Here is an 18,446-nt window from a genome sequence, read left to right on the forward strand (position 1 = left end):
GGATTTTGTTCCACGGGCTGCAGGACTGTAGTTCTTCTTGCTTCTGCTGTCTGCCTTCTGGTGGATAAGGCTATCTAAGAGGCTTGTGCAAGTTTCCTGATGGGTGGGGCTGATGGTGGGTAGAGCTGGCTGTTGCTCTCGAGGTTGCCTTCTAATGGATAAGAATAGCTAACATTTATGAAGCACTTCCTATGTTCTGAGCTCTTCACTTCCTGAACTCACTGAATTCTCACCACAACCCAGTAAGGTATGTTTGTATGGTATTATCTCCATTCTTGCTAAAATGCAGTTTCATTCTTCAGAGATATAAATGGAGATCACCTTCAAAAACTCTTACCCTGAAGAGATGGGACACTTGAGACCGATGGATAGTTGTATCTGTGATAGAGCCAAGATGGATGAGAGGGTCAAGGTTATGCCTATCAAATGTTTACTGGACTTTTGCTTTCAAATGGGATGTGAACGCTCCCGTCACAACTTGGGTAGGTCACTTAAGCTCACTGTGACTCACTTTCCTGATCTCACTTTTCCTGTAGTTTCAGGCTGCCCTCTGAATCATAAAAAGGAAATAGACATGACCCCACTGTATCCTCACTGAGACAGGAAATAGACTACCTCCCTTTGGTTTCTAAAGCTCCACTTAAAATATGCCCTTGAGGCATCCTACCATTTGCAACAACAAGGATGAAACTTCAGGGCATTATGCTAATGAAGTAACTCAGGCAGAGGAAGACAAATACTTCAAGGTATCACTTAAATATGGAATCTAAAAGGCTAAACTCATAAAACAAGAGAGTAGAACAGTGGTTACCAGGGACTGGGAGGTGGGGGAAATGACAGCATCTTATTAAGATACTATCAAAAATGACATTAATGCCATGCTTTAATGAAAAGTTATGATATTTTGCAAACAAAAATCATAGTGAGAACAGAGACATTCTTTCATAATTCTGAAAAGCTCTGATATCTGGCTTAAGAGAAGACAGCTAGATCTCATATCTGCTTCTGCATTCAGTCTGTTGCAATATCACATATCATAAAGCCTCTGGAAAACTCCATTGTACATTTGTGAAAAAATGAGACTGAAGAGGTAAATAATGTCTTGGTATTACAATGAAATTAGTTTTGACCTAGTGGCCCCTCAGAAAGGGTCTTGGTTCCTGAGACTACATCATGAGAACTGTTCTTAAATGTCCTATTTCTCTCAAGTTATTGTGGAATCTTCATGATTCTTTGCTGAATGGGGGAACATGTGAGTTAATGACTATTGTACTGTAATCTAATCACAGTTTTAGTTTCCTATGGCTGCTGTATCAAATTATCACAAATTTTGTGGCTTAAAGCAATGCAACTTTATTACCATACAGTTCCGGGGATCAGAGTCCAAAATGGGTCTCACTGCGCTACAATCAAGATGTCAGCAGGGGCTTCCCTGGTGGCGCAGTAGTTAAGAATCTGCCTGCCAATGCAGGGGACACGGGTTTGATCACTAGTCTGGCAAGATCCCACATGCTGCAGAGCAACTAGGCACATGCACCACAACTGCTGAAGCCCGCGCGCCTAGAGCCCGTGCTCCGAAATGAGAAGCCACCTCAACGAGAAGCCCATGCACCACAACGAAGAGTAGCCCCCACTCACCACAACTAGAGAAAGACTGCACGCAACAACAAAGACCCAACACAGCCAAAAATAAATTTATGTTTTAAAAATGTTAGCAGGACCGCATTCCTTTCTGGAGGCTTTAGGGGAGATTTTGTTTCTGGCTCTTCCAGACTCTAGGCTGCCAGCATTCCCTGGCTCATGACCCTTTCCGTCTTCAAAGCTAGCAATGGCTGGTCAAGTCTTCCTCAGGGTGCATCACTCTGACACTCACTCTTCTGTCTCCTCCTTCTCTATTTAAAGGACCTTGTGATTACTGTGAGCCCGCCTAGATAATTCAGGATAATCTTATCATTTTAAGGTCAAGTAATTAGCAACCTTAATTCCCCCTGTAATCTTAATGCCCTTGCCACATAACATAACCTCTTCACACGTTCTGGGGATTGGGATGTGGACATCTTTAAGAGGCCATTATTGTGCTTATCACACTCATTCTCAGTGAGCTAAAGATCTGAGGGAGGGTGTGGTGAGAAAATTCTGAGTCACACTTTCCCTTCCCTACACATGTAAAAGCAAATGGAGCATTGGGCTCATATCAGCTGGGCTCCTTCAGGAAAAGGATAATCACCCACTGGGACAGGAAAAACATCAGGATACTCTTGGATCTCTATGCGGGTGCTGGGAGGGCCAGAAAACCGATATTCCCTCCAACAACCTCTCTGATGTGTGATTTGTATAAACATTTGTAAGGGATGCCTCATCCCTCCTCCAAGTAAATTTTGTTTTGGTGAAGTTTCACCCCACTTTGTAAAATGGCAAATACTGCTCAAAATATTGTAACCATGTGTATAGAAAATTTACTTTTAAAATTTGTTATGGAGAAAAGTAAAAAAAGAAAATTGAAAAATATGTGTTTGCCTGAAAAGTGAATGTTATAGACAAGTTGCTTGGATTTGAAAGAAAGACTGTGGAGGCACTGATAGGGCTCTATGCTAACACTTGTGGCTGCAATAACCCTCAGTCCCCTAGTAAGAATTTCAACATAAAAGTCTTACCAGCCACAATGTGACTGAGCATGGGGCCCCAGCATCAATCTCCGTGTGTCTCTCATGGAGAACGCTGAATCGGGTATCTATGAACCAAGACATACACGCCATGGCATGCAGCCTCCAACCATACTGTGACTTCAACCTCTTATGCTGGCAGAGGTCACCGACACATGGCTGGCCTACGCAGTGATTCTCTTTAATATAGTGATTGTCTTTCTCTGAGAGACTGCCCAAACTAACTTATGAGGTCATATGTCCCTTTAACCCACCTCCCTTCTCATTAGCTTGCTCCTTTCTTAGCTTGTTGAAGGAAAAAAATGTAAATGTTGCATTAACCGCACGCATGCATGCGTGTGTGTGAGTGACCAGTAGTGGCTCTTGGCATTTCCTATTCTTGGCCAGAGCAAACACAAGAGTTTCACTTTTTTTTTTTTAATTAAGAAAAAATTTAATGAGTGAAAAAAGGGAGGGGGGAGTTGAAAATGTCTTTGTAGTCTAGTGAAGAGTTTCACTTTTAATCTTGAGAAAAATACTAAGAATTAATCATGTTCTGTATTCACTTCCCCCTCATCCCAAACAGACAAACATACAAACAACTGGAAAGGCCAACACTCCCTTTCTCCTGACCCTCCAGAAGCTTGAGACCAGGAGGGGGGCATGGGAGAGAGGGGCTGGAATCAGAAATGAACATGTAGTGGGGAGCAATTATGACCCCAAAGTGGGTGGGAGCTGAGGTCTTTTGTAGGAAAAGTTGAAGAGACCTGGATAATTTGGGGACCAACGGGGATGAAAAGAATAGTAAGCAGGAAGGACCCTGTTCACACAGCAGCTCACGGAATGATCTAGAGACAAAGATAATCTTTAAAACAAAATGTTTTAAAGGAGTTGGAGCAAGTTCTGCAGAATACACACAATTTACATATGATGCTATTTACATATGGTTTAAGTGTATATAAATGTAAAAAAAGCCATGCATCAATGAGTGACATATATACCTGTAATAAAAGTATAAAGAACTACATGGGATACTAACTTAAAATTCAGAAAATTATACTGGTTATCAGGTGAGTAGGGGACAGGCTGGATGAGGGAAGGAAACCAGTGCGGGATACACACAGGTTCTGCTAATAATTTGTCATTTAAGCTGGTTAGTGAATACATAGGTGTTGAATGTATTATTATTTTTGTACTTTCATATACCTTAGCTATTTAACAATGCTTTTAAAAATTAAAGAACCATCCCCTAACCCCAGTCCCCAGAGATGACCACAGGTGATGTCCAGACGTTTCCCTCCACTATGATTTTCCAGTAACTGGCCAGCATCCCCGTTGTTCCCCTGGGCGGCCCCAGCTCGGCAGAATCCCTTGCTCAGCGGGGCCTTGTCCGTTCTGGGCAGTGATTTGAATGTGCTTGGGCAGCGAGTTAGACCCACCAGAGACGTTTGTAGTCCTAAGATGACCTTTTTCAAGCCCCTTTCCCATTAGCTAAAAGCTTCGGATACACCCCATCCCCAAAGGGTCTGGTTGGACCTGATCCTTGACCAGGTCTTGAGAAGTAAACTAGTAAAGTGAGAGTCCCCGGGCCAGACTGCAGCGGCTAAATCCCTGTCTGCCCCAGGCTCCATAGGCAGCCTCAGTTTCTTCAGCCCAGTTCACTCAGACCTCGAGTTCTTGGGGAGAAGGTGGGAGAGAGAGTGTTTGCTGGGAAGGCTCCAGTGGTCCATGTGAGCTGGAAGTGATGAGATGGAGAAACATCTATTTAAAAGAATTTTAACTGCTGATTTTGCTTTGTAAATAAATAAAAGACTTTTAAGAGGTCGGAGGAAGACAGGAGGGTGCCTCAGGGAGGGACCCGACAAAATGCTCCAAGGGTCCCCAAGGGTACTTACACCCCCGGGACCATGGCCTCCAATCAGTGCCCAGGCAGCCAGTTCCTCACCTCCTTCGCCACGCTGGGCCGCCCCTCTGGCTCTCCGCAAGGTCACCGCGGAGCAGTGGTGCGCCTCCAGCTCGTCCAAGTCCGGAGAGTCACAGGTGGAGTCTGAGCGAGCGTGGAGCCAGACCCTTTGCGAGCGCCCAGAACACGTTTGGTGATAGGATCAGGCTGGGTGAACTGAAAACTGATGGTTCTGCACAAGACTTGGGTGTGATGAGGTCTGCAGTGGACAGATGAATCAAAAGGACAGTTTCTCTTTTCTTTCACTGAAATTCCATCGTGTGAGCCTGGCGGAGTTCTCCCAAGTGACGACACTCTCGGCCAGTCTCCTTTGGAGTCCTTAGCAACAGTCATCACCCTTTTACAAATTCAAGTACCTTAAAAGAAAAGAGGCAGAATCAACTTTCTCCAGTTATGGGGTGGAGATGGAACGAAGGCAAAAGCTTCATTTACCGCATCGCGCTCAGCACAGCGCAGGGCCCAGGAAGGCAATTCAAGCCGGAGTCTAGGGGCACGGAGGCCTTGCGGGGGAGACAGCTGCAGAGTGCACTGAGCCTGGGTAGTCCCAGGAAGGGCTGGAGTGGGGCCGGGGAGGGCTGGGGGATGTGGGCTTGCATTGGGATCCCCTCTACCCCCGCCCACCTGGGTGGGGTAGAGAACTGCAAATCTCAAAAAAATTAATCAGAAAACACAGAAAAGCAACAAAGAAGCCCCCCCTCCCCAAAACAAAACGTTGCACCCATATACACCAAAGGTAACCAGGGCTGTTGTCCTTGCAGGAGTGGGCTTCCCGGTCCACAGAGGCGATACTGCTGGGCTGTCGCTCTGCCTCCAGTGCGGTCCTCCCTGTCACCTCCACTCCCGTGAGGGGTTACCGAGTGTAACTGATACAAGGCCCTCACCCAGAGGGTTCAAAACCTTTGCTTTGGAATCAGGAGGAGCATGCTGCAGAGGGGACACTTGGCAGGTAATGAGTCCCCCGCACTCCTCTGCGCAGGTCCTGAGAAGCTTGGCTTCTTTCCCTCCCCAGGTCCTCACCTGGTTCCCCGACCAGGCTGTGGCACTGCCCTGGGAGATCTGGTTTGTTGGTTCTCAGGAGCAACTTCCAACAATAGGCGGACAGTGGAGGATCTGGCAGCTGGGACGCTTGGAACTCCAGGAGAGCCGGGGAGAGGATGAGGATGAGGTGCACAGTATCAGGGCCTAAATCTTACCAAACCATGTCTAGTAAAATTTCCCCATGGTTCAGAAGCACGAAGAACTTTAGAGGAAGCAACTAAACCAGACACGGAGGCTCCTAAAGATGAAGGCAGTGAGATGGTGGGCCTGGGGCAAATAAGTCAGTGTCCAGTTAATTACAAAAGGTTGTGTTCTGCAAACTGCCTGTAAGCCCCTGGCTTGGAATGTCAGTCCTCAAACCGTTAACAGCATGGGGCAGGGTGGGTGGGCTCCCAGGGTAGACCACAAAGCCCTGTATCCCCCATCAAGTGGCTAACTAGAGCTCTGGTGTGCTGTGTCTGCAGAGGCTAGGCTGTGGTGATTCCGTTCCCCTTCTGCACGTGACTGTCATAAGGAAATTCTTAAGGACTAGTGCAGTAGGGAGGGGATGCCTGACAGTGGGACTTCTGCGTTGGCTCCTCCCAGTTCCCAGACCCATGGTGGATCTCCAAAGGGCAGAGCCTCCAGGAGGGGATGGTGGCTGTGGATAACGTTTGCCTGGCCGTCCTCTATTGGAAGGTGGTGAGGCTATGCCTACCTTGATGGGGAAACAGAAACTGATTCCATTTCAGTCTGTCAGGGGTGGGGATGAGTTCTTTTGGCCAGAGAAGGAGGGAAGATAAGCCACTAAGCCTGACAGCTTCCTGTGACAGAAATGTTCATTTAAATGTCACAAGACTCTTCAAGTCTTTTGCTTAAATAAGAAAATGAGCAATCACAAATTTTAGGACCTTCTTGCAAGTGGACAAAGAGTGAAATAAGATGATCCGCTTGTGCCCTGATTATGAAATTTCACAGGTGTTTATGCTTATCAGAAAACAAATCAATTTCAGTATTGTCATGACAACAGAACATTAAGTAAACAATGGTTCATAGTTACAGTATCTTTCATGGCTAACACACAGGTTCACAGGCCAGAGTAACAGTCTCTAAAGAACAGGTGTCTTGGAAGACTCCTTTGCTAGAAAAAAAATCTACAAGGGCAATATTTTTTTTAATGTTTTATTTATTTTATTTATTTTTGGCTGCGTTGGGTCTTTGTTGCTATGCACGGGCTTTCTCTAGTTGCAGCGAGTGGGGGCTACTTTTCGTTGCAGTATGTGGGCTTCTCATTGTGGTGTCTTCTCTTGTTGTGGAGCATGGGCTCTAGACACACAGGCTTCGGTAGTTGTGGCTCGCAGGCTCTAGAGCACAGGCTCAGTAGTTGTTGCACACAGGTTAAGTTGCTCCTCAGCATGTGGGATCTTCTCAGACCAGGGCTTGAACCCGCGTCCCCTGCACTGGCAGGCAGATTCTCAACCACTGTGCCACCAGGGAAGCCCCTACAAGGGCAATTTTATGAAATGCAATACTTTCTGTTTTAATGCACCTATAAGGGAGGAGACAGCATTTTCTCTTATTTTGTTGAGGTAATTTTCAGTAGTAGTTAGGAAGGCCTGCTGTTTTCCACACCAAGCACTAGATTTCCACTGAGAAAGGACTTGGCAGGCCTGAGAAGTGTAAATTTACAATATGTAAAACAAAGGACAGGGTGGGGTGGTGATTATTATCAAATGAATATGGCGGCAAAGGTCTCCACCTGGAGTATGTAGAATTTCAGACTCTATACCACTAATCTGATCATAGATTTAGTTTCTATGGAAAAAAACTTAACAATAGCAGGCACTTAAATATCCTACTGATTTTTGAGCTAATTATAGTAAGTCCCCTACATATGAACCTTCAAGTTTTGAACTTTCAAAGATGCGAATGTGCATTCACATGTCCAATCACGTTAGTTCACGTGTCTGTCGTACACTGTCACATGCTGCATCCTCTACAAGTGGTTGTGCTTTTGTGTACTTTACTGTATAGTACTGTATAGAACACAGTAGTATAGTATCTTTATTTCAAGCCCAGGATGTCCGGAAGTAAGTGTAAAAGCAGTGGTGATGTAGCTGGTACTACTGTACTTTTTAAGGTACTATACTGTAAGATTAAAAATGTTTTATTTTTTGTGTTTGTTTTTTATGTATCATTTGTGTGAAAAGTATTTAAATCTATTACAGTACAGTACGATATAGCCAATTGTGTTAGTTGGGTACCTCGGCTAACTTTGTTGGACTTACGAACAAACTGGACTTACGAACGTGCTCTCAGAACGGAACTCGTTCGTGTGTAGGGGACTTACTGTATAATAAAATATTTTTACTTATGTTTTCACATTCACATATGTAGTTTTTAATAGAGTTATTTGGGTATTTTTGACAAATAATAAACTGCACATAAAGTGTACAATTTCATAAATTTTGACATGTGAACATATCACTGCAATCAAGGTAGTGAACATATATACCATTCCCCAAAATGCTTTTTTGCAATCTCTCCCTCCCACTTCTCCATACCCTGCCACCATCCCTAAGAAACAATTGATTGGCTTCCTGTCGCTATAGAATAGTTTGCATTTTCTAGACTTTTATACAAATGGAATCAAATATGCACTCTTTTTTAGTTTGGCTTCTTTCACTCAGAATAATTATTCTGAGGTTTATTTATGTTGTGGGTACCAATAGTTCTTTCATTTTTTATTTCTGTATTGTATTTCATTGTATGGATAACTAAAATTTGTTTCTGTTGATGGGCATTTGGGTTGTTTCCAGTTTATGACTTTTACAAATAAAAGTGTTATGAACATTCATGTACAAGTCTTTGTATGGATATGTTTTCATTTCTCTTGGGTAAATACTTAGGAGTGGAATGACTGGGTCATACAGTAAATGTATAAAAATACCAAACTCTTTCCAAAAATGGTTGTACTTTATGTTCCTACCAGGAGTGTATGAGAGTTCCCTTTCCTCCATATCCTTGCAGACACCTGGTATGGTTAATAATTTCCCCCATTCTAATAGGTGTGTAGTTTTGTTTTGTTTTTAAAGATTTTTTTGATGTGGACCATCTTTTTTAAAGATTTTATTGAATTTGTTACAACATCGTTTCTGCTCTATGTTTTGGTTTGGGGTTTTTTTTGGCCACGAGGCATGAAGGATCTCAGCCACCTGACCAGGGATCGAACCCGCACCGCCCCACACTGGAAGGCAAAGTCCCAACCACTGGACCGCCAGGGAAGTCCCAGGTGTGCAGTTTTAATTGGTGTTTCCCTAATGACTAATGGTGCTATCTTACTGTAGTTTTTTTTTAAATGATATTTATTTATTTATTTATTTTTTGGCCACACTGCACAGTTTGTGGGATCTTAGTTCTCCAACCAGGGATTGAACCCATGCCCCCTGCAGTGGAAGCTTGAAGCCCTAACCACTGGGCAGCCAGGGAATTCCCTCTTTTACCCATTTTTAAATTGGGTTGTTTGTTTTCTTATTATTGCCTTTCAAGAGTTCTATATATAATCTAGATACAAGTTCTTAATCATATAATCATCTACAAATAGTTTCTTCTGGTCAAGGGCTCATATTTTCATTCTCTTAAGAGTGTCTTTCACTGTTAAGGAAACGTTCTTAAAGTCCAATATATCAATTTTTTCCTTTTATGTATTGTGCATTTAGTGTCAGCTTTAAGAAATGTTTGCTGAACTCAAGGTAAATATTTTCTCCTATGTTTTCCTCTAGAAGTTCTGAAGTTGAGAGACTGAATATACTAATGGACACTGGCCAGAACATATATAAAAACAGAACTCTGACTCACAATCTTGAGTTGTGACTCACAACTTGACACAACTCTGACTTCCCAACCAGCTTGGGAAGCCTAACCACAACGCCTGCAGCAGCTGGCCAAAAGTGGTCAGGACTTGCTCAACACCTGCTAGCGTCCTTAACTTCTGCCCCCACTCCAACTCAGGACCAACCGAAGAAAGCCAAATAGGGTCTCCAAACCAGTGACATGAGATGCCCCACTTCCAGTAAGCCCGCTTCCAGCTTCCCTAGATCAACAAACTCAGATCAGAGCATCCCTGAGCCTTCTCTCTCTCTTTTCACTATAAAGCTTCCACATTCCTCTGCCTGTGCTTGAGTTTCTGCCATCATAAGTGATGGTGGCCAATTCCCTTGATATAGTGAGCTCTGAGAAAATAGCCTCTGCTTGTTCTCATGTGGGCAGTCTTCATTTATTTCCACATGATTTTAGGTTTTACATTTAGGTCTATGACACATTTTAAGTATATTTTTGTAAGTGGGGTAAATATGAGTTGAGGTTCATTTCTTTTGTATGAAGATATCCAATGGTTCCAGTCCTATTTGCTGGGACAACTGGACTGCATTTAGGAAATGCTGAAACCCACCTCAACCTGACAGCCTGGTTGTTCCAAACAAATAGTCAATAATTTGTAAGTTCCAAACAAATTTATATATATATATATAAATAAATATATATATAAAAATACATATATATAACGTATACAATAAATTTCTATTACAAAAACATATAATATATTAAAGTATATGATATACATTTTTTTTCCACAAGATGGGAACTGCACGAACCAGAGGAAGCTAAAGAATCTGTTCCATTACAATAAGGATAAATTATCAACTCAATCAGATTTTCTGCTTCCAAAAATTGGGCTATAAAGTAATCTGAGGCCTTCCCTGGTGGCGCGGTGGTTAAGAATCCACCTGCCAATGCAGGGGACACAGGTTCGAGCCCTGGTCCGGGAAGATCCCACATGCTGCGGAACAACTAAGCCCGTGCACCACAACTACTGAGCCTGCGAGCCACAACAACTGAAGCCTGCGTGCCTACAGCCCGTGCTCTGCAACGAGAAGCCACCACAATAAGAAGCCTGCGCACCACAACAGAGAGTAGCCCCCACTCGCCACAACTAGAGAAAGCCCGTGCACAGCAATGAAGACCCAACAAAGCCAAAAATAAATAAATAAAATAAATAAATTTATTAAAAATAATAATAATCTGAGACTGCCCAGGTCTCAGTGAGAGAGGAAAGACAAAGCACCAAGAAAAACAATACACATCAGCACACCCTAGAGACACTCTGAAAGCTCTTCAATTGCCAAGGAGAACCTGGCAGAAACTGTTACCAAAATCACAGCATAAAAATCACCTCTTGACCGTTTCTCTGGTGGCAGTGGGCTTCCACCAGACTTAGCTCCTCAACCTGCCCTGCATACTTAATCCCTGCATGAATCTGGCCTCAAGCTCTGTGGGAATAAATGAAGTGAACAACTTCAGAAGAATGGCCTCAAACTGTCCATTTTCCCACCTTCCCTATCCTTGGCCTATTCTAATGGTGTATCTTCCTGTTTTTTAGAACATTTCAGGGTAAGAACAGGAAAAGTGCTGAGAAGATGAGTCTCAAGATTGATTTGGAGGGACTTCCCTGGTGGTGCAGTGGTTAGGAATCCGCCTGCCAATGCAAGGAACATGGGTTCAAGCCCTGGTCCAGGAAGATCCCACATGCCACGGAGCAACTAAGCCCATGTTCCACAACTACTGAGCCTGTGCTGTAGAGCCCGTGAGCCACAACTACTGAGCCCATGCCACAACTACTGAGCCTGCGTTCAAGAGCCCGTGAGCCACAACTACTGAAGACCGCGTGCCTAGAGCCCATGCTCTGCAACAAGAGAAGCCACCTCAATGAGAAGCCCACATACTGCAACAAAGAGTAGCCCCTGCTCGCTGCAACTAGAGAAAGCCTGCACGCAGCAACAAACACTCCATGTGGCCAAAAATAAAAATACATAAATTTATTTTTAAAAAATTGATTTGGAAATGAACTTTGTATGTTTTAAATGCAGGAAAAGTCACCCCTGGGAATGAGCAAAGGAGTGGAATGAACCCTAAACTGCAGAAGAAACAGCATGAAAGCATCGTGCATGCAATATGTGCTCTGCTGAATTCCGGAGGGGGAGTGGTCAAGGCTGAGACTGAGAACAAAGACTATAATTATGATAGTCATGGAGTAGGATTGTATCTGCCTTCAACTTTCAAAGGCTATTTAGATGAGATGCAGCAGGGATATCTCTTTTTGATCTTTGTGAAATCATGGATGCCAAAGGCCTCTGGTATATGATTTGCTTACCTGTGCTCCTCTTTGTGCCACAGACATAGAACATGTACTAATGTCATGAATTCTCAGGAAGCACTGGCATTCCCCAAAGGCAGGATTCAGACTCTTACAAATATTAATGATTCCAATTCATTAAGTCCACAGAAATTTCAGGTTCGTGTACAAAATGAAGGTAACATAAAGGCTTCAGCTTCTGCTTTATTTGATAGCACTCACCACCTTCAGTACCAGGAAAAGTTCAACTTTACTAAGTCCACACGCGTTGAATTTAAGATGTTCTCAACAGAGATGACACAATGCTTTACCCAAGTGTGTTTCTGCATTTGCAAACACTGAGGTAGGGTAAGTATTTTTTGGCCTGCGTGATGAGACCCATCAAGTCACTGGATGTGAAAAAGAGAAAACACATCTTGCCACCTTGAGGGCTTCTACTGATCGCTATATTAGGAAGTTACCAGTCCATCATTTCTGTACACAGAGGCGTGAGATAAAATATGCCACAAAATTCGTTGCAGTACACAAGCAGGGGGCCCTCCATGGATATGTCTGTGCAGTCAGCATGGAACGATTCTGCTGTGCAGTGTTTGCCAAAGTGCATAATTCCTGGTGGGTGAAGGACAATCGTGTGAGAGAGCTGGCCACAAGGAATGGGAATAGAATCATCAATGATTTTAATGTTTGCTGAGATGGGAGGAGGTGAGGAAGGAGGAAAGGGAGATATTATTTTAGAATCTGGGAAAAGAGAGGTACCCTCAGAGTTGCAGATGCCTGACATTAATTCCTATAGATACAGTTGGTGGGTCATTGCCCCTCTTTCCCTCTGCCCATCTTGAATATCCTGCATTCAACAAATAGATGCTCTGGCCTAGTAGACCCACTAGAGGTTGGTGCAGAAGGCTGTTTGACCTAGCAATTTCTGTTTCCACATCCTTTCTTGTGTTCATATTCAAGTCTCTTCTTTCCCTTTCTAATTATGAACTCACATTTACTTATACAGGAAATTCCTTTTTCACATGTACCTATGTGTCTTCTTTAATTTACTGTCACTTTTCCTTGCCTCTGCATTCTTGTAATGGTTCCCTCATCAAATATTCTCCCTTTCTCATAGCCTCACTTCCATTTTTGAACAAAAACACAATCAAACCTCTCTTCTCTCACTTTTCCTTTCAAAAGCCAACATGTGATGCTAACCATGACTGATAGGCTGAAGAGTAGTGTTGGTGATATGCATGCACCTTGGAAAAGGAAAGCCTGAGATAATATCAGACAAAAGAAAATCAATCGTAACTTCAAGAAGAGTCCAGAAAAACAAAGTCCCTTTCAGGATCTTCTCAGAAATCTATATTCATTGAGCTTCACATCTTCTAGTCATATTTTTTTAAAAATATAAGCACTATATATATAGTGCTTATATTTATAATATATATATACATATCCATATATATATATTTAGAGATATGCTCAGGAGTGCTCATAGACTCACTATCTGCAATGGCCCCAAACAGGAAAACAACCAAATTATTTATTGACACAACAATGGATAAATGTATTATAGTATATTTGCATAATGGAGTATTATTCAGCAGTGAAAATGAAATAGGGATAGAGTAGGATAATTAAATAGTTTAGAAATCCCACCAGAGGATTAAAGACAAAGAGGGAATTTTAAGGGAGTTTGGGAGACTGCTGTAAGCTAATGAGCACTCAAGAAAAGAATCCAGTAACTTAGCAACAATCTACACTACCTTGAAGGAAGACCAGGTGCATCCAAGCACCAGGCACACTCAAGCTACAAGTTCTTACAGTTAAAACACAAGACAATAGACATGGGGTTTGAATCTTGTTACATGAAGTCACGGAGTTAATGATCCTTGACGAGTAGCATTTCTGCATGTAGCCAAGAGAGGAATAGGTGAAAGGAGAAAGAAACTAGGTGAAGGGGGACATTATACTGAAACCTGAATGAATTACCACATTTTAGTATATGTTACCACACTTTTGCTAATATACATATGATTTGAATAGCGCCATGACAGTCCCGGTTAGATCATATAGGGTTCAAGGAGGATCTAATGATGTAAGCCTGTAACAGGGGCGGGGCAGGCATGAAGTTGCTAGTGTGTGACCCTTAGCATGGTGGTTAGAGGTCCCACACATGTAACAGTCAGTCACACAGGTCCTGGAGGCAGAGTATGGTAAGAGGCAGATCGTGGCCTTCTCCCCAGGGCCCTCCAGGCCCTCCAGCCTCAGGACTGGCAGGTGAGCTGGGGGTCCTGGGGACAGGCTGAGGGCTGTGTCCTGCAGAGCTCCAGAGCCCTCTCCATGGCCACCCACTGGTCGAGCCTGGGCACTGGTGGAAAGACCCAGACCAAGTGCTGGACGAACGTTCCCATGCAGGGTAACTGGCCCGCCCAGGGACTCCCTCTTAGCCAGGGCCTGGGCCTCAGAGGGTGAAAGCTGAGCCTTAGGACCTTGCCCTTTCTTGTCAGAACAGAGAATAACATTTGTTTTGGTGGAGGTTGACAGGAACATTGTGACCTGCCCGTGACCTGACCTCAAGAACAAGGGATCTGGTGCTTCCCTGGTGGCGCAGTGGTTAAGAATCCACCTGCCAATGCAGGGGACACGGGGTTCGAGCCCTGGTCTGGGAAGATCCCACATGCTGTGGAACAACTAAGCCTGTGCGCCACAACTACTGAGCCTGTGCTCTAGAGCCCACGTGCCACAACTACTGAAGCCCATGCACCTAGAGCCCGTGCTCCGCAATGAGAAGCCACCGCGATGAGAAGCCCGTGCAACAAAACGATGAGTAGGCTCCCCTCGCCACAACTAGAGAAAGTCCGCGTGCAGCAACGAAGACCCAACACAGCCAAAAATAACATAAATAAAAACAAATTTTAAAAGAACAAAGGATCTGACACCAAGAAGTTTGCAACAACTAACCACACCCCTCTCTCACCTTTCCTATAAAAGGGCTTTGCTGAAAGCTTTCGGGGAGTTCAGGGTTTTAAAGGCATGAGCCACCAGTCTCCTTGCATGGCCCTGCAATAAACCTTTCTCTGCTCCAAACTCCTACATTTTGGGATTGTTTGGCCTCACTGTGCGTCGGGCACATATGAAGAAGGTGGTCTTCTCCCCTCCCCACTCTTTCTTTGATTACAAAAATGCAGCCCCTTTTGTTCTCAGGGTTGCGCTCCCTTGCCTGCCCGCTTGTATCTCCCACAAGTGTCCTATGCTAATAAACTCAGCTTACCACTCTGCCTCATGCTGAATTCTTTCTGCAAGGAGAAAAAAGAACCTGAGCTTCAGTTTAAGTCCTGACACCAAGTGAGCGGTTTTAATTAAAAGACAGTGGGTCTGAATCCCCTCCTAAAACAGGGATCCTGGGTTCAAGTTCCAGTCCCATGCGAGAAGGACTGTGGCTTCAGACAGAGCCTGCTCAGGGCACTCATAACTCTGACAAAAACTCTAACAAATCTGAACCAGTAAATAAAATATACAATGTTAGAAACTAAATGATTTGATAATAGGAGTGATTTTAAGGCAGTTTGTAATACACTCCTTGGGTCTTTTGTGAGAAAAAACCGAGAAGATTCTTAATTTATTTAAAAGAAAATAGTCAATGTCGAAATTTAAGAGGCGATTACAGGATTTTTAAACTGTGGTTGTGGCTTTAAATACATATTATACAATGTATTTGACTAAGTCTTGTCTCGTAAAAATCTTGTTTTAAAGAATAAATTAGCAGCTCCCCAAATTCAGATAATATAAAGATTTTAAAAATCTTAATTAAACTTAAAAATTCACTCTCAGAGTTTTCAACGATCCTCTCCAAAACGTGCTCCTGCTGCCTACTGAACTTTTGTTTCAGGGAATACCAAGGCAGACCACCACGGGACCCTCCTCCAACTCGTGGGCCCTCGAGCTCCTCAACGGGGCAGAAGGAGCAAGGCCCAGGTGGCGGCCCCACGGAGGCCAGACCCAGGGGTGGGTCTCAAGGTCGCCACCCAAGCCCGGCTTTCTGAAAGGGGACAAGGGTCTGGACACTGACGACCAGCGGGCGCAGGGGTCCCACAAGTGTCTGCTCGACAGCGCTGCACAGCGGTCACGGGGTCCTGGTATTTCAACCCGCAAGTCGACTTCGAGCTTTGCTTTGGAACGACCCTCCAGGACAAATGAACATGAACTTAAAGGAAAAGCTGGCCGCACCCCCATGCCGCGTTTTTAAAGCTGTTCATCTTGCGCTGACTTGAGCCCGTAATCCCTGGGAGGTCCCGTCCTTCCAACAGTCACTCGGGACGGTGCCGCAAGCGGTTTACAACCCAAGTCCACAAATTCAATCCGCAAGTCTAGGCGTTTGCTCAGCGGCACGGGCACTCGCACCAGCACGGGGCTGCACTCGGAAGACGAGACACCGCGCGGGCTCTGAACGCCGTCCGCACCTCGGCCACCCGAAGCCGGAGACCGGGAGTCCCGGCAGAGACCCGACCAGCCACCCGCGAGGAGGCCAGACCAGCCACGGCCCCGGCCGAACGCCGCCCTTTCCCCACCCCGCGGAGCCCAGCCTCCCGAGGGTCCCCCTGCAGGTGCCCCGTCCCTGCAGGCGCCCCCCACTCGCCAGGGCCCCCATTTTTCCCCCAGCTCACCATGCAAGCTCTCCTCCTGCAGCCCGGGGTTCTCGCTCTGTGAATGCGGTGAGGAGAAGGAGCTTCCGGGGGGCGGGGGTCAACGTCGAGGTCGGCGTTAACGTGAGGTTGGGGTCGGCGTCCGGGTCGACGTCTGGCTCAAAGTCCGGGTCGACGTCGGGGTCAAAGTCCGCGTCGGCGGGCGGGAGCTGGGGCTGGAGCTGGGGCTGGAGCTGGTGCGGGAGAGGGAGCGGGAACCCCGGGCCCAGCTGCTTGAGCGCTTCCCCCACTGACTTCCAATGTATTTTCTATACCCCTTACTCTCCTCAGGTACTCCAGTTATGTGTGTATAAGGCCACTTGACTTTGTTCTACACCTCACTGATGTTCTGTGCTTAAAATATGTTTTCTGTGCTGTTTCTGTTGCTACGTCTTCAAGTTACTAATGTTTTCTTCTGCATGCATTGTCTAATGTGTCGTTAATCACATTCACTATATTTTTCACCTCAGATAGTTTCATCTTCTAGTCTTTCTCTAGAAGCTTGATTTGGATTCTCTTTTAATATTTTCCGTGTTTCTATTTAACATGTTTAATTTTTCTTCTAGTTTCTTGAACATATGGAATACAGTTAAAACGTATATTTTAATGTTGTAGTCTCTTAATTATATATCTATGTTAATTCTGAGTCAATTTCAAATGGTTGGGTTTCCCTGGTGGCACAGTGGTTAAGAATCCGCCTGCCAATGCAGGGGACACAGGTTCGAGCCCTGGTCTAGGAACATCCCACATGCTGCAGAGCAACTAAGCCTGAGCGCCACAGCTACAGAGCCTGCGCTCTAGAGCCCGCCGGCGAGCCACAGCTACTGAAGCTCTGGCACCTAGAGCCCATGCTCCATAACAAGAGAAGCCACCGCAATGAGAAGCCCGCTGACCACAACGAAGAGTAGCCCCCTGCTCACCGCAACTAGAGAAAGCCTGGGCACAGCAAAGAATACCCAACGCAGCCAAAAATAAATAAATTAATAAATTTTTAAAAGTTATTTAAAAAATTTCAAGTGGTTATTTTCCTCTTAATAGTTGGTATTTTCCAGCTCCTTTGCAGACATGGTAATTAAAATTTTTTTTAACTTTTAATTAAAAAAATTTAAAAATCGTTTTAATTTTTTAAATTAAAAAAATTAAAACTTTTTAATTTTTAAAAATTAAAAAAAATTAATTTATTTATTAAAAACATTTTTTTGGCCATGCACATGCCACATGGCCTGAAGGATCTTAGTTCCCTGACCAGGGATGGAATCCATGCCCCCTGCAGTGGAAGTGTGGAGTCTTAACCACTGGACTGCCAGGGAAGTCCCACATGGTAATTTTTTGTTGGATGCTAGACATTGTGAGTTTTACCACTTTGGGTGCTGAATGTTTTTGTATTCTTATAAGTACTCATGAGCTTTGTTCTGAGACATGGTTAAGTTAATTGGAAATAGTTTGATCCTTTTGGATCTTGTTTTTAAGCTTTGTACACAGGACCAGAGCAGCATTTAGTCTAGGGTTCACTTTTTGCACCTACTGAGGCAAAACTCGTCTGAGTACTCTACCTAAAGCCCTGTGAATTTTGATGTCTTTCACTCTGGTTGGTAGGAGCAGATACTATTTCTGGCCCTATGTGAGCTCTAAGGCTTGTTCCCTCTAATACTTTGGGGTGAATATTTCTCCATTCTCAAGTGTTTCCTCACAGGCATAAGCTGATAAGTATTCAGCTGAGTACTCAAAAAGAATGCTTTGCAGATTTTAGAATTTTCTGTCTATGAAACTCTGTCCTCTTTGGTATTCTGCCTTACAATCTCTAGTTTTCTTGCCCTCCCTAGGGTCCCAACTCTGTATTCACCTCATGGAGACTGCCAAACTGTATCTGAGTTTTCACTCTCTGAACTATAGCCTAGAAACTTTCTGCAGGCAGTAAGCTGGGGCAGTGACCTCCACCTCATTAGTTTCCCATATATCAGGGA

General features: G+C 44.4%; 1 protein-coding gene and 1 long non-coding RNA gene across 2 annotated transcripts; one reads left to right on the forward strand and one right to left on the reverse strand.

Moving 5' to 3' along the window:
• Positions 1-853: 853 nt before the first annotated feature.
• Positions 854-17,277, reverse strand: LOC141277410 (uncharacterized). Its single transcript, XR_012328784.1, has 2 exons — positions 16,465-17,277; positions 854-4,961 (listed from the first exon to the last, which is right to left on the reverse strand). It is a non-coding gene; the product is annotated as an uncharacterized lncRNA (long non-coding RNA).
• Positions 7,362-12,608, forward strand: LOC101323746 (schlafen family member 5). Its single transcript, XM_073797890.1, is given in 3 exon segments — positions 7,362-7,386; positions 11,547-12,117; positions 12,119-12,608. Coding segments are annotated over 3 exon segments (981 nt in total). The 3' UTR covers positions 12,504-12,608.
• Positions 17,278-18,446: the final 1,169 nt, after the last annotated feature.

This window comes from Tursiops truncatus, chromosome 20 (assembly GCF_011762595.2).
Source record: "Tursiops truncatus isolate mTurTru1 chromosome 20, mTurTru1.mat.Y, whole genome shotgun sequence".
Taxonomy (NCBI): Eukaryota; Metazoa; Chordata; class Mammalia; order Artiodactyla; family Delphinidae; genus Tursiops; species Tursiops truncatus.